General features: G+C 37.7%; 1 protein-coding gene and 1 long non-coding RNA gene across 7 annotated transcripts; both read right to left on the reverse strand.

The window, feature by feature from the left end:
- Window positions 1-982: 982 nt before the first annotated feature.
- Window positions 983-4,816, reverse strand: LOC113327531. 6 transcript variants are annotated; one of them, XR_003348980.1, is made up of 6 exons: window positions 4,759-4,816; window positions 3,727-3,815; window positions 3,466-3,650; window positions 2,229-3,320; window positions 1,977-2,059; window positions 983-1,431 (listed from the first exon to the last, which is right to left on the reverse strand). It is a non-coding gene; the product is annotated as an uncharacterized LOC113327531 (long non-coding RNA). The 6 variants fall into 6 exon arrangements; XR_003348978.1 differs by having other exon boundaries at window positions 3,727-3,820; XR_003348979.1 differs by having other exon boundaries at window positions 2,229-2,712; window positions 3,254-3,320; window positions 3,727-4,816.
- Window positions 4,817-11,025: 6,209 nt separating this feature from the next.
- LOC113327512 (phospholipase A2-alpha-like) lies at window positions 11,026-12,067 on the reverse strand. The gene is made up of 4 exons (XM_026574700.1): window positions 11,815-12,067; window positions 11,689-11,731; window positions 11,469-11,594; window positions 11,026-11,385 (listed from the first exon to the last, which is right to left on the reverse strand). Exons 1-4 carry the CDS (start codon window positions 11,947-11,949, stop codon window positions 11,210-11,212), a joined length of 480 nt encoding a protein of 159 aa, XP_026430485.1. The 5' UTR covers window positions 11,950-12,067; the 3' UTR covers window positions 11,026-11,209.
- Window positions 12,068-15,910: the final 3,843 nt, after the last annotated feature.

The following is a 15,910-nucleotide window of genomic DNA, read 5'->3' on the forward strand; positions in this document are numbered from 1 at the left end:
CTCACCTTTTTTTTTTTTTAAGGTATCAACTGCAATAGGTGTATCCACTTTAAATAGATGAGGACACAACGGTTCTTTTCCACTTTATCATTCCCGCATTGTCAGAAACTTAGATCCCACGCAGGAAATGGTCTTTATTGGTTTATGGTTTTAAAAAATAGACATTATGCATTGAATGTTAACTTCCGAATGGAAGATATTCGACAATGCTGGTTGATCGTACCGGTATTGTTGAATGTTCGATGTTTATGCCGGTACAAGTGTATTTCTTCACAGAAAAATATACATCTATTACCGGCATGGTTGAATAACATGGTTCAGCGCCGGTACGTGGTACTGGCATTGAATATATAATTGTGATCATGCCGGTATTTTTGAATTTCAAAAAAAAAAACCGCTAGTTTTTTGAAAAATAAGACCATTGAAGATTCATTTCTATATAATACCCGCCATTCCTTTGGAAAAATCTACACAAAGCGTCCACCAAATAACAAAAATCCTTCTCTCAAGAAAGCAAGCATCAAAAAATAGATCAATCAAGCACAATTAAAGCTTCACAAGCGATGAGAGATTCATCATCAAGCTCTATTTGCAAAGTAAATAGATTGAACATTTCTACACTAGTACAAAAATGACTTTTCGTCACGGTATTCCAGTTTCTAAGAAACCGTATCCAAAGGCTGCGAGACCAATAATAATGCCATTTGGTCACGGTATTTCACCGTGAAGAATATGTTTCTTTAGCCACGTAACTTTATTTCACCCGTGACAAGTCTGCGTTTTAGACACGGAATATTTAGATCCACCGTTTCCAAACTTGCTCAATGGTTCGGAGTATATTCTCTATGACCAATATGGATAGTGGTCACAGACTGTAAAACTCACCTTGTCAAAACCATGCAGGGGTATTAAGATGTTGTGCACAGTTTTTAAGATTAATATTGTTCCCAGAAAAATCTTCAAAGATGTAACTAGCAACAAATTGAATTTTTATTAATTATAAATCGGACAACACTATCCTTGCCATGAAATTCCATAAACCATATAGCTTACTGTTAACAAAGACTGAACAAGAAATAAATGATGAAATCCCTACTTATAATGACTATTACCAAAGGGAAATCTAATCACGGAAGTGACAATTATGCACACATTCACTCCCAACAGAATGCATGGTACTTCCAGTCTTACTGAGAGCATTCACTGAAGTGATTACAGCTTCACAGGCGCGGTTTCTTTATCCAAAGAGAAACTCATTAAGATCATAGGAATAGGTCAATGAAATACCTTTATGCGAAGATACTTAGTGCGTTTAAGTCTCTTAGTGCATTTAAATCTCTGAGGTCGCATGTGTGGTATCTGCATTAGCATCTTGGTGTGCCTGGAATTGAATGGCATGTTCCCTCTCTGCATACACTTTTCCAGAAGTTCCTGAAATGTAACCAAATTGATGTGACTATTTTACGAATTTTTTTAGATCAAACACTACAGCCACAACAAAATGAAGGAAAAAATTTGTTTGTCATACGCTCAGCTTATAAACTTGATGATCAGAACATAACCCCGCAGCTTTTCATAGTGGAAAATCGTTGTAGGTCTAAATCAGATAGCCAGCCATTCACAAGTACTGCAGTTCCAATCACCTGAGGAAGTACCAAAATTGTTTTGACTCTATTTTTTTTTAAGTTCGATGACTTTATTTTGTTTAAGTTCTACCCCATACACAATACTTGAGTACGCAAGTTGACTGTTTTATTCGTTCTCTGGTCACAGGTTGGCGGCTACATTAAACAACTAAAGGGACTACATCCATCAAGAGGAAGTTGATCCACACAATATATATTTGTATGATGCAACTATTTTGATGCAGTACATTCAACAAAGACCTCTAAGACATTTTTATTTATTTTTGTGGCTGCGTGAAAAAAAAAAAAACTTTTCTGAAATACTGAAATCATTTCAAAAAGCTGGCTTACCTTTATCGGAGGATACTTAGAGAAGGGAGCATGAACATGGGCCAACTTAAAAGCATTTTATCCCAAATGACCAGATATCAGCTCTGCGAGGTGTAAATAAAATGATCGAGGTGTAATTGTATGTTGATGTAAGTTTATATACAGTTTTGACTCCAACATTCTTACAAAGAGGTAGTGTAAATTGTTATTCATGGAAGTTAAACTGATCGCAAAAGACTATTGGTTGAAATAAAATCATAGTAGTAAACTTACTGAACTATGGGGCCTGATACATATTAATGATTGCATATCGGATGGGTCTGCAACATACCCTAGTTGAACGTAAGGAGGCATATCGTAAAGTAAACTACTTCTTTTTCTTTGCCAGCAAACACCTGTTATTGCATAGGATAGTCCCATAACACAAGTTTAAATGAATAAGGATTTACATAATAAAGAAACAGAAAAGCGCAATGATTAGATCCCACACATGAAAGATTTGTATAGAAAGTTTTCCATTTAGTTGAGCAACCAAACTCTAATCATGGTATTGCGGATCTTTGGTGCTGAGGGTTCCTGGAACAAAGAGAACATGCAAGAACTATACAAGGTATAAACGGAGAACATGTAGGATTACAAACAAACTTGTCAGAATCAACTCAGTTTTCGCCTGAATCAAATGCAATCATAAAGGTTATCTTCATTAACAAAGCCATAGTTTGCTAAAAGCTTTAAATTCGGCTGGGTCCCGCATCTACTGGAAAAAACAACTCCACATATCAGATACAACACTGAACGATAATTATTAACAATAAAACTGTCCGCAATATAGACACAACTGAGCTATAAGGTGAAAAGAAATAATATTCCGAATTAAAACTGGAAAGGATGGGAAACCATAAGCTGAATAACACATTCGACAGCGATAAACATCCCCTACAGTCGCTTTTGTAAGGTCACAATAGTGTCCTTAGAGGAAATAGAGCAAATCTTCATGCCAAACTAACTTTTTGTTCCATTAAGAAGTTACAACATTAGTTCACGAATCTTCGCACTTCATCCTTCTAAAACATACTCAGCATATACGAAAAGATTTACAGTCTAAAAAACTTGTATCAATTTTCTTGATTGGGTATGGTGCATCCAAGTTTAAAGATACTTCAGATAAATGAATTGTGCACGATAAGAGGATGAAAGACATGAAAAAGACAGGTAATCAAACGACTTAAAAATCAGTAAAATACATAACAATGAAGGTACAAAGATATTGAATATCCCTGCTGAGGAAATAAAGTTACCTGCAATTGAACCGCATAAAACTGAACGGCAACAAAGTCGCGCTTAAAAACTCATTTGGAAAGGCCACTACAGGTGTATTGCGTCAAAATCAAATCAAAGTCACATTAGGTTTATGCCAAGCTCCAAGGAAGAAGGAGAGTAATCACAAGATCGAAATTGCGTACTTTTACTAGAACTTCAGGAATCAGAAAAGAACAGCACTATCACAAACCTTTCGGAATGGGAACCCAGTCATTCGTCTTTGCAATTGGATATTTATGACAAAGCCAATCAAACTCTGTCGCTGATGCTTCCTGCTGGAAGCTGACCTCATCCATGACAACCATCTGATTCAGGGTGAGACATATAGTCTTCAAGATCAACTTCATCGCTCTTGTACATCTTAATGGTGCATATCTACACAAAAATAAAACAAAGCATAAGTTTTACTGCAAATACAACAGTACAGGCATGGAGCTATGGGGAGACTAACCTTCCTGGAAAAAATTACAGCCTCCTGCTTTCGTCCATGCAACAGTACCAAAACTGATGAGGTCTAAACACCGCTAATATTTGTTTATGCTAACCTTTCCCCATATTGAAACCCAGTTAGATAGCAGATGAATTAAATGGTTAAATTCACATATGCGTTAATAAGTTATAAGTTTCGAGATCATCAAATAAGTTGAACAGCATGAGAACCTTTACCCTGACCAACTTTGATCAAGGTTAACTAATTTACACCCATAAGGGTAACATATAGTGATTATATCAAGGGTCAAATGCTTATTTCCCAACCGGTCTGTTTTTGTCCGTCTATCAAGAAGGCGATTTTATTTGTACAGTGTAAGGTCATATACATGTAATGGTGAACGGTGCAAGGATATAATGTGTCACTATACTCATTGTTAGAGCAACATGGAAAACCAATTCATCTGTAAAGCAGGTATCTGTACAAAACAAGATGCCTCAGGAAGAAACTAACTTACCTTGCTCATAAACAGAAAGGGCATGGATATTCCACACTCTAGCAATGCTTAACATAGGGTATCTAATTTTAAATTCAAACGCAATCAAAATTGGAAAATGATTTGCCATGATTTCAAATAAGAAAATCCTAAATTATAATGAATTATCTGTTGAAGAAATTATTACACATAATAACCAATGGAGTTCAAAAGCTGATAACAACATCGAACTCTTACCAAAAAAAAAACCCAAGCCGCTTCAGCTTAATCGAATATCAGTTTCGACATCAAATTGGACAGAAATCCACAAAGCAACAACAACAAACATAGAAACAGCAAACCACACTGTTTACTGGGTATTCTTCTAATTTCAACCATAACTTTGTATTAGATATATATATAGATACAAAAATAAGCATCAACTGACTGATTGGGACTTCCGATTCAAACTCCATAGGAAGATAAAACCAGATCGAATCGAATAGGCAATGTAAATAAAATCCGGTTTTTATTTGAGATCGAACAGAGAGAAGAAGAAGTAGAGAGGAACAATTTACCTAATATGTAAGAAGGTGGGCGGAGTTGCAGATCGTGGGTGGGAGTGAAGAAGTTGAACTTGGGTTAAGAAACCGAAGCAGTTCTAACTTTTAATCGTGTTTATAAGAAAATGTTGATCCGTGCACGCGTGGAACATACCCGTATCCAAACAGATGATATGGCTGCCGAAACCTATCTACCCGGGACAGACAAACCTATAGACACAGTTATAGGTAAAGCCGTGACAAGGATAACTGTGACTAAAAGCCCTTGTTGTACCAGTGCTAACAATATATGGACAGTTAAATCTTTAATACGATGACGCATAACTAATATAATCTTCTCTTACAAAATTATCATTGCAGGTGTCAAATTTGCAAGTCACCTTCTCATCTAGTCATGGACTGTCCTTTTATTTATTCAAAGTGTAGAAGTTGTGATGGGACACGCTTTTTTTGGATTGCAAAAACTGATGATGCTGAAAATGGAAGAATGTTTCTAAGGTGTTTGAATTACCCAAAGTGCGATGAGTTTCAATGGTTTGACAAAGCTGTTAAACTAGCAAAATCAAGAGAAAACCACAAGGGCCAACGCAAGCCTATTGATGGGTGTGATGGGTGCTATATGAAGGGAATGGAATATGTTGAAAGAAAAGATGAACCAGTGAAGATGGTCCTCACCGAGATTCCAGACGATGTTTTCGAAGATATTCACGAAAGGCTCAAAGGTTCCGCAATTTTTGAAAAGGGATGGCTTACTACATAGGAGATCATCTTAAACCAAAATTGATCCATTACCATGTTTTAGTATATTTTAATTTAAAGTTTGAAATCTAGTGTAATAGATTATCTAGGAATGAAACAAAAAGAGCATTCGTAACCTATTATAAACAAAACAGGCATAGTATATTTATCAAAATCCAATGCCGAAATTGTGCAAAACTATGGAAGAGTAAGAAAATCATAATTCATGCGTAGATTCAATAATCTTCCATGCCGGTATAAATGGCGGCATAGAAATATAATTGTTTCTAGTACCGAAATCAATACCGGTGTTGTGGAACTTAAACATTTCAATGCCGGAACTACCCAAAATCTACACAGAAACTTGGTCATTTTCATCCATTGTGCCCGACATGTCTATGGAGAAAAATCTTCCATGCCGGTACAAATGGCAGCATAATATTTTATTTTATTTTAATGCCGGAACCAGTACCGGTGCTGTGGAACTTAAGAATTTGAATGTCGGCGCTTATCGTGTAAAGAAAACTTACAAAGACAACATTTTACTAGAAATCTAAACATGTTCAACATAAGCCAAAGAACTGAATCGTGCTTAAATGTTCTTCATCAAGGTTTCATAAACCAAAAGTAAACCAAACAACTAAAAGGGTTCAACCAAAAACAAGTTATAAATTGTTCAAAACATAATAACCACCATCCAAATAACGAAACACAATTATAGAGTTCATCACTTGGTTTTTTGCTTCTTGGAAACGGACACCTTTCTTGTTTCCCCAAAAAAAGTTCTTTCACTTGGGTCTTCAATTTTATCAAGCTTTTCCACGACTTCTTTTATTTCTTCAAGGGATAGCACCTCTCCTTCCTCGTACTTGTAACCTAACATCTTCTTCAAGTTGCCAAGCTAACACCACTAGTTTCATGCATACAACACATAATTAGTATATATATGCTAATATAAAATTATGTGTACATTAAAAGAGTAAGAAATTAACAATACTTACTAGCAATCCAACGGTCTTATTAAGTTGGGTCATCGTAGGTGGTGCCTCTATAGGAGTTCGAACGAGAGGGTTTTTCTGGGGTGGAACTTCGACGTCTTACGGGCGCACGACAAAAGGATGTGACCATTCCAAGTAATCATCAATGTAGGTTGGGTCAGCTTCATCACCGTTGTTCACAAGCTCCCAATTAGTAGCATCTATCAAACAACGTAGTTTCATATCCCTCCAATGTGTTGGTTATGGAGTTGGATAATACTCTACCCTAAACTTTGTGGAACTTGTCATGCACTAAGAAAGATCAAGGATGTACCTTTCAAGAAAAGCTTTCATGCATCTAGGTAATTGCTTGTATCCAAGTTTCCGCATCACACGTCGAGGATCATCTATAACGTATTCCTTTGGGTGGAACAAAGGCCCTTGGTAAAATGCAACTTTATAAAATCTCTTGTATTGGCGGTTCTCTCTAGGCTCCTTGTAGGGGTAAAACACAACATCTTTGGTAGTCATCCCGTCCAGAGCCAATCTCATTTACGTCATTCGATGATTGTTATCGGGATTCGGATGGCTGTTGAACTCGTATCTCTTGGCTCTAGGCTCCTCGGTGTCATCAACGGGAATAAACTTCAATTAGGGGTTTTTCTTGAACAATGTTGGGAAATGTTCATAAACCCACACCTATACAAATGTGAAATGATACATATAAAAATCAGTAAATTTTGTTTCTAAATTCATGATAAGGGTACATGTGAACAATATAAATAAGAACATAAGTTTAAAAACAAAAATACCTGGAGTAGAGTGAAATTCCCAACAAATTGTTTTGCAACCGCCTTAGAGGCCCCTCTCATCTCCGTCATCAAATGTGACATTGCCACGGTGACCCATGAATAGGTAAAGACCTCTTCCAACGAATCCGAGTATTGAAGGTAGTTTGCACTAACCCTGTTTCTACTAGTGTCAGGGAATACCCTAGTGCCTAAGATGAATGACAGGTACGCATCGGCTGTATAACGAATCTGTGCAGGGTCGCATCCATCCTTAAAACTTTTTTCCTTTGTATTTTCAAACTTCTCCTTAAGCAGGGTCAGCTTGATGGTTTTTGTCTTACTAACCTTAGATACATAGAAGCTTCCCACAAAAGTTTTGTAGTCCCAACCAAACAACTTGTTAGTAAGCTCCTGCAACTTCGTCCATTCTATCTCAAAAGAATGATTATCTCGTTCTGCAATTGATTTTCCGATAACATCCAAGCCTAGAATGTTCTGAGCATCATCAGTGATCAAGGTCATCTCCCCAAACGGGAAGTGCATGGTATCAGTTTCACCATGATACCTTTCGACGAAGAAATTGACTGTCACAATACATGGCGTCACATAATTTTCAACTAAAGGATATAGACCAGAATCCTTTACTATTGCTTGGACCTGTTCATGCTCCTTAGAAAAATCCTAATGAGACGCGGCTTGGTTTCGGCAAACACGCACAAGCTTCTTATGATCATACAATTAGAATATAATACGATTAAGAGATTTTGCATAAATACAAAACAATACATATGCATGAGATAGGAAATTCTTACACAGGTCTGATATACAATACGAGCCCACGAGTCCTTGTAGCCAAATAGATACCCCGGATCATAAGAAGATAGGGATGTCAATGGATAACCGAATATTCGATATCCGTCCGAGTCCGTCGGAATCGTTAGGATATTATCCGAAATTTCGGATAACAGATATCGGATACGGATACCTTATCGGATATTCTTACTTTAACGAAACGGATACGAAAAAGGCATTATCCTACAGGATAATATCCGATATCCGTTAAAGAATGTATATGCAAAAAAATTATATTTTTTTGAGTAATATATTTAGTTGTTAGCTTGATAGTATGTGAAGAGTGGTAGAAATAAAAATATTATGAAAGAAAAAAATCACATCTAGTTTAATTAGTTGTGAGAAAAGCAGAGAATTTTTCAATATTAATGGAGAAGATTTGAGTTTTGTTTAATATAATTTAATATAATAATTTTAAAGTCAAATTTGTACATTTGATCAAGGTATTTGGTTTTGTTTAGTCGAATTTCTTTAGAGTTCCTTTGATTTTTTTTGTAATTTATGAAATTAGAAAACGACTAAAAAAACTCAAATTATTTTTTTTTATAATGAATTACTACCGGATATTATCGGATAACCGATATTATTATCGGAACGGATAACGGAAATATTTTTGAATATCCGTCGGATATCCGGTAATATTATCGGTAACAGATATGATAGAGGAAATATCCGTTCAGATAGCTACCGTTGACATCCCTATAAGAAGATGCGCCCCAAATTATACCACGATCAAGATCGGGTATCATGTCATCAACATGAGGAAGGTGCGAACTTTTAACTTTTAGTTTTCCTTTTCCTTTGCCTTTGCCTTTTCCCTTGCCTTGTGTGGGTTGTTGATTTGGACCACCTTGTTCCACTACTGCTTGGATTTGGTTTGCTAATTTAGTTGGATCAATCTCATAATCTTTCTCCTCACTTTCCTCTTCATCTTGCTCATCTTCCTCCTCAACAACTCCGATAGATTCACGGATTACGATTTTACTACGATCACGACTACTCTCCCAAATTGCCCCTCTTGTATCAGCACGCAAACGCTTTTTGTTTTTCCCTCGAGGAGGCAGAGACTGGGGAGTATCAAGACCATCCTTCCTTCTTTTCTTAGTGACAACATCTTTAGATTTTCCTTTGTTAGCCTCCTTTGCTTTAGCTTCCTTTAGATCTATTTCAGAAGAAGCACGAAATAAATATAAGACAACTAATTTTCATTACTAATACCGGGATAGATACACCACATTACGACATAAAATCATCACTACCGGCATACTAAAAAAAAAGTATCGAATATGGGGGGAACCAATACCGGCATTGAGAAATAATTTTCGTGGATGCCGGTACACTATAGGAAATTCCTGGATAATAAAATACCAGTACCGGCAGATACGTAAAATAAAAGATCATGTCGGGACCTAATACCGACATTGACAAAAACATACCGAAGATGACGGTAATATTTCTGAAGTTCCTAGATACCAAAACTCCAGCACCGATATGGAATCTAACCTAAAATGTATGCCGGTACAAATAAAAAAATCCTAGAGTTTTCTGTTTATTAGAAGTTCACTATCGGCGTATTCGTAAAAGTTCAAATCAATGTCGGGACTGGGTTCCGAGGTGGTCTTCATCCTAAATAGAATGTTGAAACTAATTTCCGGCGTGGTATTCAACCTAAATTAAATGCCGGGAGACACTACCGGTATGATCTTCATCCTAGATCGAATGCCGGTACTTATTTCCGGTGTGGTATTCATACTAAATTGAATGTCGGAAATACCGAAACTCAACTATTTCAGTTAGGGTTTCGCAATTTGACCTAAACCCATAGATACAAATCGATTGAAACATTAATTAAACAGTTTTAGATGACTTATCTTCTCACAGAAGCCATATTTCCGAGTAGTTGATCGTCCGATAACTCATGTTCTTCGTGTTTTTGCTCCTGAGCAATCAAAGCAAGCCTCTTTTGTTGCTTTTGTTGAGAAATCTATTTTGACTTCGATTGGGAATTTGGTTTCTTTAGTGGAGGCATGGTTATGATTCGGTTAGGTTAATCGACGAAAAAAATTGTGAATTAACGATTAATCGTCGGTGAAGAACAGATGAAGAACGATGAAGAAGATGATGGAAAAAGAAATTTGAAACCTAACCCTAAACGAGAGTGCTGGAACTGATTTGAGAATGGTAAATGATTTGGTTTTTAGATTTTAAGTTTTAGTAGAAAGGGTATAACAGTCTTTCCATAGTATTTTTTAATTAATCTAAGGGTGTTTTAGTATTTTCGCCCCAAAAAATACCCCTTAGTAGACATCTTTGGTTGGGAGAAGTAATTCATATCCCCAAATAGTTTTGATATCCATCAGTCGCGCATCTTTTGGAAGTTCATCAAATTATAAATTAAAGTACCTCTTATTTTACAGAGCGGCTACGATGTGGTTGGTCCATATATTTCAAGTATACGGCTCCTCTTTATATGTTGACACATATTATAAAGTCCAACAATTTTTTTATTACACAACTGTTTAATTAAAAAAGAAATTAACTTCCTATTTTTTTTTTAAAAAAAATGAATACTTTACGGAAATTTAAAAGGGGCATGTTTTTAAGTTAGACAGGTGTTAAGAAATAAAGGTGGACCAAGTACTTATTAAAAGGAAAAGTACCGCTTTTAAGATTGGTATTACTGATGAACAAGGAAACACCGGTAGCAGTTGCCTACCTGCGAAGTAATTAAAAGTAATGCTTGTGCATCCACAGCTATAACTTGTTTTTGGTGAACTACTTGTTCAATAACTCATTCATTTATCTAAAGCACCTTAATCATGGCTCGGCCACTGAACAATACCACCCGTGATCGAGACAGATAGATAAAGTCAGTGCTGATTCAAGTTTCAACTTGCATCCTGTACTAGGCTGATCAAGACAGATTGTTGTCAAAGTCAGTCGACTATGTCTTTATTCTAACTTCGCAATTCATTTACAGTGCGCATAATGAAATCACAGTCTTTATTTCCTCATACAAAGCACTTACCAAACGAAAAATCAAAAAGAAATATTAATCTACAACGAAGAAATTAGATAGATCGATCTAGCTTGGTTATTGCTATATGGCTATGGTTTATGAAGAACTTTTCCGGCCAACAAAGCCGCGTCAATAACAAGAGAGATTATATCAACAACCTCTCCAACATCACATTTGTTTCCCTTGAAAGTACGGCCTCCACTGTCCTTGAAATTCTTCATGCAGTTTAAGAATGTTTGGCTGCATTCTTCACTTAGATAATCATCTGAAATAAACCATTACAAAAAATTAAAACCATGAATAATTGGATCGAAGCCGTTCATGGATTGATTGATTGATGAAACTCACTGTTCTTCAATTGGATGCAAACATCGTGTTTCATACAACAAGCGTCGAGTCCGTCGCATGGTCTCTCCCCCGGACATCCACTGTATAGTAGTCCGCAGTACTTGCCATATCTTAGAAATGGAGGTACTAATGAAACAAATCAAAGAAAAACACATTTAGGAAGGGAAAAAAAATATGATATTGAAAAACTGCACAAAAATTAATTAAATACCATGGCTACCTGAACAGAATTCTGATTCACATTTTCTGCTGCATTCTTTCATCTGTAAAAATTGACCAAAAATATGTCAATATTTTTATCAATGAAAAAAAAAATTGTGAAGAAATTAAATGAGTACGTAATTACCAGTGAAACACCAGTACCAGTAGTTTGAACCCCAACATTAAGAGCATAAACTGAGGGACATGAAAAGTATAGAACAAAGGATGAGATGAGGAGAACAAACTTGAGTGACAGATGACAACTTTTATAAGCAGCCATGGTTATGTGTTGTCTTACAGAGAATTTCAAGATTTTTTTTTTTTGTGATAGATGAAGAGAAGCAGCAGCAGCAGCAGCAGCCTTGTTTTCATATACAAAGAATGGATGGTGGGGTTTTATTTGTTGTATAAATTTTGGAAAAATCAAAAAGATATTAAGTTAAGAAATATGTTGGAAATTTCAGAAAGAAAGCTTGGATTTTGTCATGTTCTCGCTCGTGACTTGCTCGGGATATTTTTGGTTTGGTTTGGTTATTCACGCATCATATGTCCCAGCAAAAAATATTTACACTTTATTTACTGATTTTCCAATATGTCAAGACAACCTATGTATGTACATGTGAATATTACTTTTTTTTTTTTTTTTTTTGACGGTGAATTCTAAATAAGAGGGAGTAATGAAAAAAATGTTTAACAGGATTGTATTGGGCAAGTAAGAACAGTTGCACCTGGTCTATTTATCCTTGGCTTTGTGTGCATCTGCCTGTGGCTACCTGGTGTTCGTTAGGATATCTAATCTGTTCTCTCCACTATAATCTCTGGATTCTACTGTTGAAGTGTTAATACATTTTGTACAAAAAAACACACACACAAAATTGGTTAAAAAGACCAAAATCAACAATTTCTTGGTGAAAATGACATTTAGAATTTGATATTGTTTAAATGAACAAAAATGTAAAAGTAGTCAGGATGTAAACAATTTCATCCTACCAATTTTTAAATACTTTTTCTTATTTTTAATTTATATTAGGACGTGTCCAATTTCATCCTTACTATTTTTTAAATTTAAGTCAGGATGAATTCAGTTTCATCCTTGTTATTTTTTTGGTGTCCATTTCATCCATAATAATTTTTACTCGTCCATTTGAATCATGTTTTAAAAATATTTGGACAAATAGCGGAAAAAAAAAGTTTGTTATGCTAATGGGTTGTGTTAATGCTGTTGTAGTCCTTGGTTTGCAAGGTGATGTGAAGCTTCGGTTGTGTAACTAATGAGATAATAGTATGGAAACGTACGTGAAATATTTTAAATGAGTTGGTTGTGGGTTCATGATCGGTGCATGTATTTTGTGTTTGATTTTCACACTCTTTCACTGTTAGAGTGTTAAATCAGTTGATGTTTGAAGGGTGAACCACTTATTAGCGTAGAAATAATTATTATTAACTAATACTTATAATAATATTCATTCAATCCACCAAATCGATTTGGACTCGTGACGCAACAGACGACGTTTTATTTATCTGTGTAGTCAAGGCAGAATTATATATCTAGGTAGACGTGGATGTGTGATTTGTCGGTGCATTATTATGTGATTATTCCGTGATCATTACTCTTGTAGATGCATAAAATTGCATACCACGTGGAAGGATCAAAACTACACTACGGAAAGATAAAGATCTAGAGACAAACATGAACATAAGGATATACGTGGTTCGGCATGATTACTTACGTTCACGGGATGAAACGGATGGCTAATATTACTCAAATGAAGTTATAAGGTGGTGATTTCTTCTCTCCCATGGTTTCTTTTCTCTCTCTCAGTATCGTCTTTTTTCTCTCTCCGAGCTCTTATATTTATAGGCCTAAACCGAGATACAACAAAATTACAATGTAAGTCCTGGTGTATCCATCTCGTTGTTTCTCCTCGGGCTGACCTTGATATTCCTCCGACTAGTGGGATGGGTTGGCGCGATCCAGCTTCACGATGGATTGGTGCCCGAGGCCGATCCCCTGATGTTATTTGGCCCGATATCGCTTTCTCCCTTCTCGTCCTTTCGTCTGGACTCGCCCCCCTTTTATTTAACCGAGCACCTTTTGTTCTTCTGTCACTTCTGTCAGAGAGTTTTCGACTGGTCACATCCTACAGCTAGGCGGGTGTCACACTCGACCCACGTGGTTTCTCTTTCTTCGAGTGTGCCTGGGTTATTCGGTGCTTTTCTTCCTTCGGTCTCTGGTGAAACTTAGCTTAGGATTCTGCCACCTGACTCTGCAAATATTTGACCCCTACATTTATGCCCCATCTTTCACTCGTGTGTTCGACACGAATGGAAGAACGATCGTACGGATTCCCACGTCTCTTGCCATGCCGCAAATCCCGCCATGTTGTTCCCCATTAACTTCCTTTTACGACGTGCAGCCGTTATTCTCTTTAGTATAAAATCCTTCTCCTCGACTGTCGATCCTCACTCACACTTTCCAATTTATCGTTAAGCTCTCTTCACTCTTCCCTCTTCTTCTTCTCTTCCGTTCATATCTCCGGCGGTCCTGATCTTTCTCATGTATCCATCATCTTCAGTGATCCTTTCGTCAACAACGGCTGCCGTGGTTAGTCTGCTTTCCTTTCCTAGTGTTCTTTCTCTGCTTTTAGGTTTCAAGCTTCCTTTCTTGTTGTTCTAGTTTCTGAGTTCTTTTTCTTGCAATGGCGTCTTCATATCCTTCCATGACTGAAAAGAGGTGTGTGAGTGATACTTTTTCCGATGGTGACTCCGTCCCTATTGATTCTTTGTTTTTGCTTGACAGTCCCTCCGCCCATGATTATCGTGCCATGATTTCCCTTTTTCTTGATAGTTCTCCTTTATGTAGGGCTGACAAGAGGGTCCCAAGGGACTTGTCTGATGAGGAGTTCGTCAAGCAGCTGAAGGAAGAGTTCGGTCTTCAGGGCTATGCAGTGACTCTCATCTCGGGCCAGACCGGCGTTTTGAAGAAGGTCGATGTGGATAAGTTCGAGCAATCTCCTGAGGCGGTTATCATTACAAGGGGACAGCTTGAGCTTGTTCTTCGCCTCCCGCTCTATAATCCTGACAACTCGTTCTACTATGAGGTGCTATCGCAGCTTCTTCCTCCTCGTGGTCTCTCTCAATGGAACGGTAATACTTTCCGCCTGATGAATGAGTGGAAAAGGCGAGGCGAGGGCCGTTGTACTGAGGCCGAGTGGTCGACCTACAAGCCATCGGATACCCCCGCTTATACCTCTGCTAGCTTTGTGGCTAACTATCGGAGCGGCACAGCCACCAATGGCGACCTTGATGGATTCACCGCTAGCCTTCATCGCCATAAGGTTCTTCCTGATGGTGTTGCTCGGCTAATGATGGACGTCGATCCCGTTGGCAAAGGCTCTAACAGGCGAGCTCGTCATATGAACGACCCTTGCTGGGACCGAGTTCCTCTTCTTGTTCGAGGGCCGATATTGTTCGGCAGTTTCACTCCTTCCGATGTTTCTGCCGATTCTTATTCCTTTTGGGTTATTAATGATGATAAAGTTAAGTCTCAGGGCGAGTCTACTAAGTCGACCCTTATTTCTAAGAAAAGGGTTGCCAGTGTGAGAATCGAGGAAGATCTGGGGAAGGTAACAAACATATTGCTTTCAGTATTAAGTACATGTACTTGCCCCTGTTTTTTGCCTTCACCTGTGCTGACGAAGATTCTTATGCAGAAAATGCCCCGATGTTACGAAGAAGTTGTTGGAGGATCCGATGTTTCGGGTGGTGAGGAATCTAAAACTCGGCGCTACCCTTTGTGGTTTTGTTGGAGTAGTTGGTGAGAGTATTCTGATACCTAATTTTTTGTCGATGTAGGTGCTGCCGCCCAGGCGGAGGAGCTGAATTTGAGGCGTGATCCCTCTCGGGGAAAGTCTGTTGCCAAAGAAACTCTTCCCCGGGAGATGTACATCGTGGTCAATATCTATGATCATGATGATGACGAGGATATCTTTGGTGCTGATGATGAGGAGGAGACGATGAAGGATGACGATGTGGCGGTGGCAGGCTCGGGCTCATCTTCTGGCGATCGTGTGTCGGTTGCCGCACCCGTGGTGGGTGAGGTTCCGGAAGCTGAGACCGGGGTGCTGTCGAGGTTTCCCCAAGATAATGCTGGGTATGCCTCCAGTGTGCACACTTCCTTTACCATTTCGGGCCCTGTGTGCAACTCGCTCGGTGCGCTGACCTCCTTGAACTTTGGCTCC

This window comes from Papaver somniferum, unplaced genomic scaffold (genome assembly GCF_003573695.1).
Source record: "Papaver somniferum cultivar HN1 unplaced genomic scaffold, ASM357369v1 unplaced-scaffold_102, whole genome shotgun sequence".
Classification (NCBI taxonomy): domain Eukaryota; kingdom Viridiplantae; phylum Streptophyta; class Magnoliopsida; order Ranunculales; family Papaveraceae; genus Papaver; species Papaver somniferum.

Excerpts from the sequence above, each read along its gene's own strand:
- LOC113327512 (XM_026574700.1), bottom strand. The coding sequence starts at position 11,949 with ATGGCTGCTTATAAAAGTTGTCATCTGTCACTCAAGTTTGTTCTCCTC. Across the intron at positions 11,595-11,688 it reads TGAATCAGAATTCTGTTCAG|TACCTCCATTTCTAAGATAT; the intron begins GTAGCCATGGTA and ends TTGTTTCATTAG. Across the intron at positions 11,386-11,468 it reads TTGCATCCAATTGAAGAACA|ATGATTATCTAAGTGAAGAA; the intron begins GTGAGTTTCATC and ends GGTTTATTTCAG.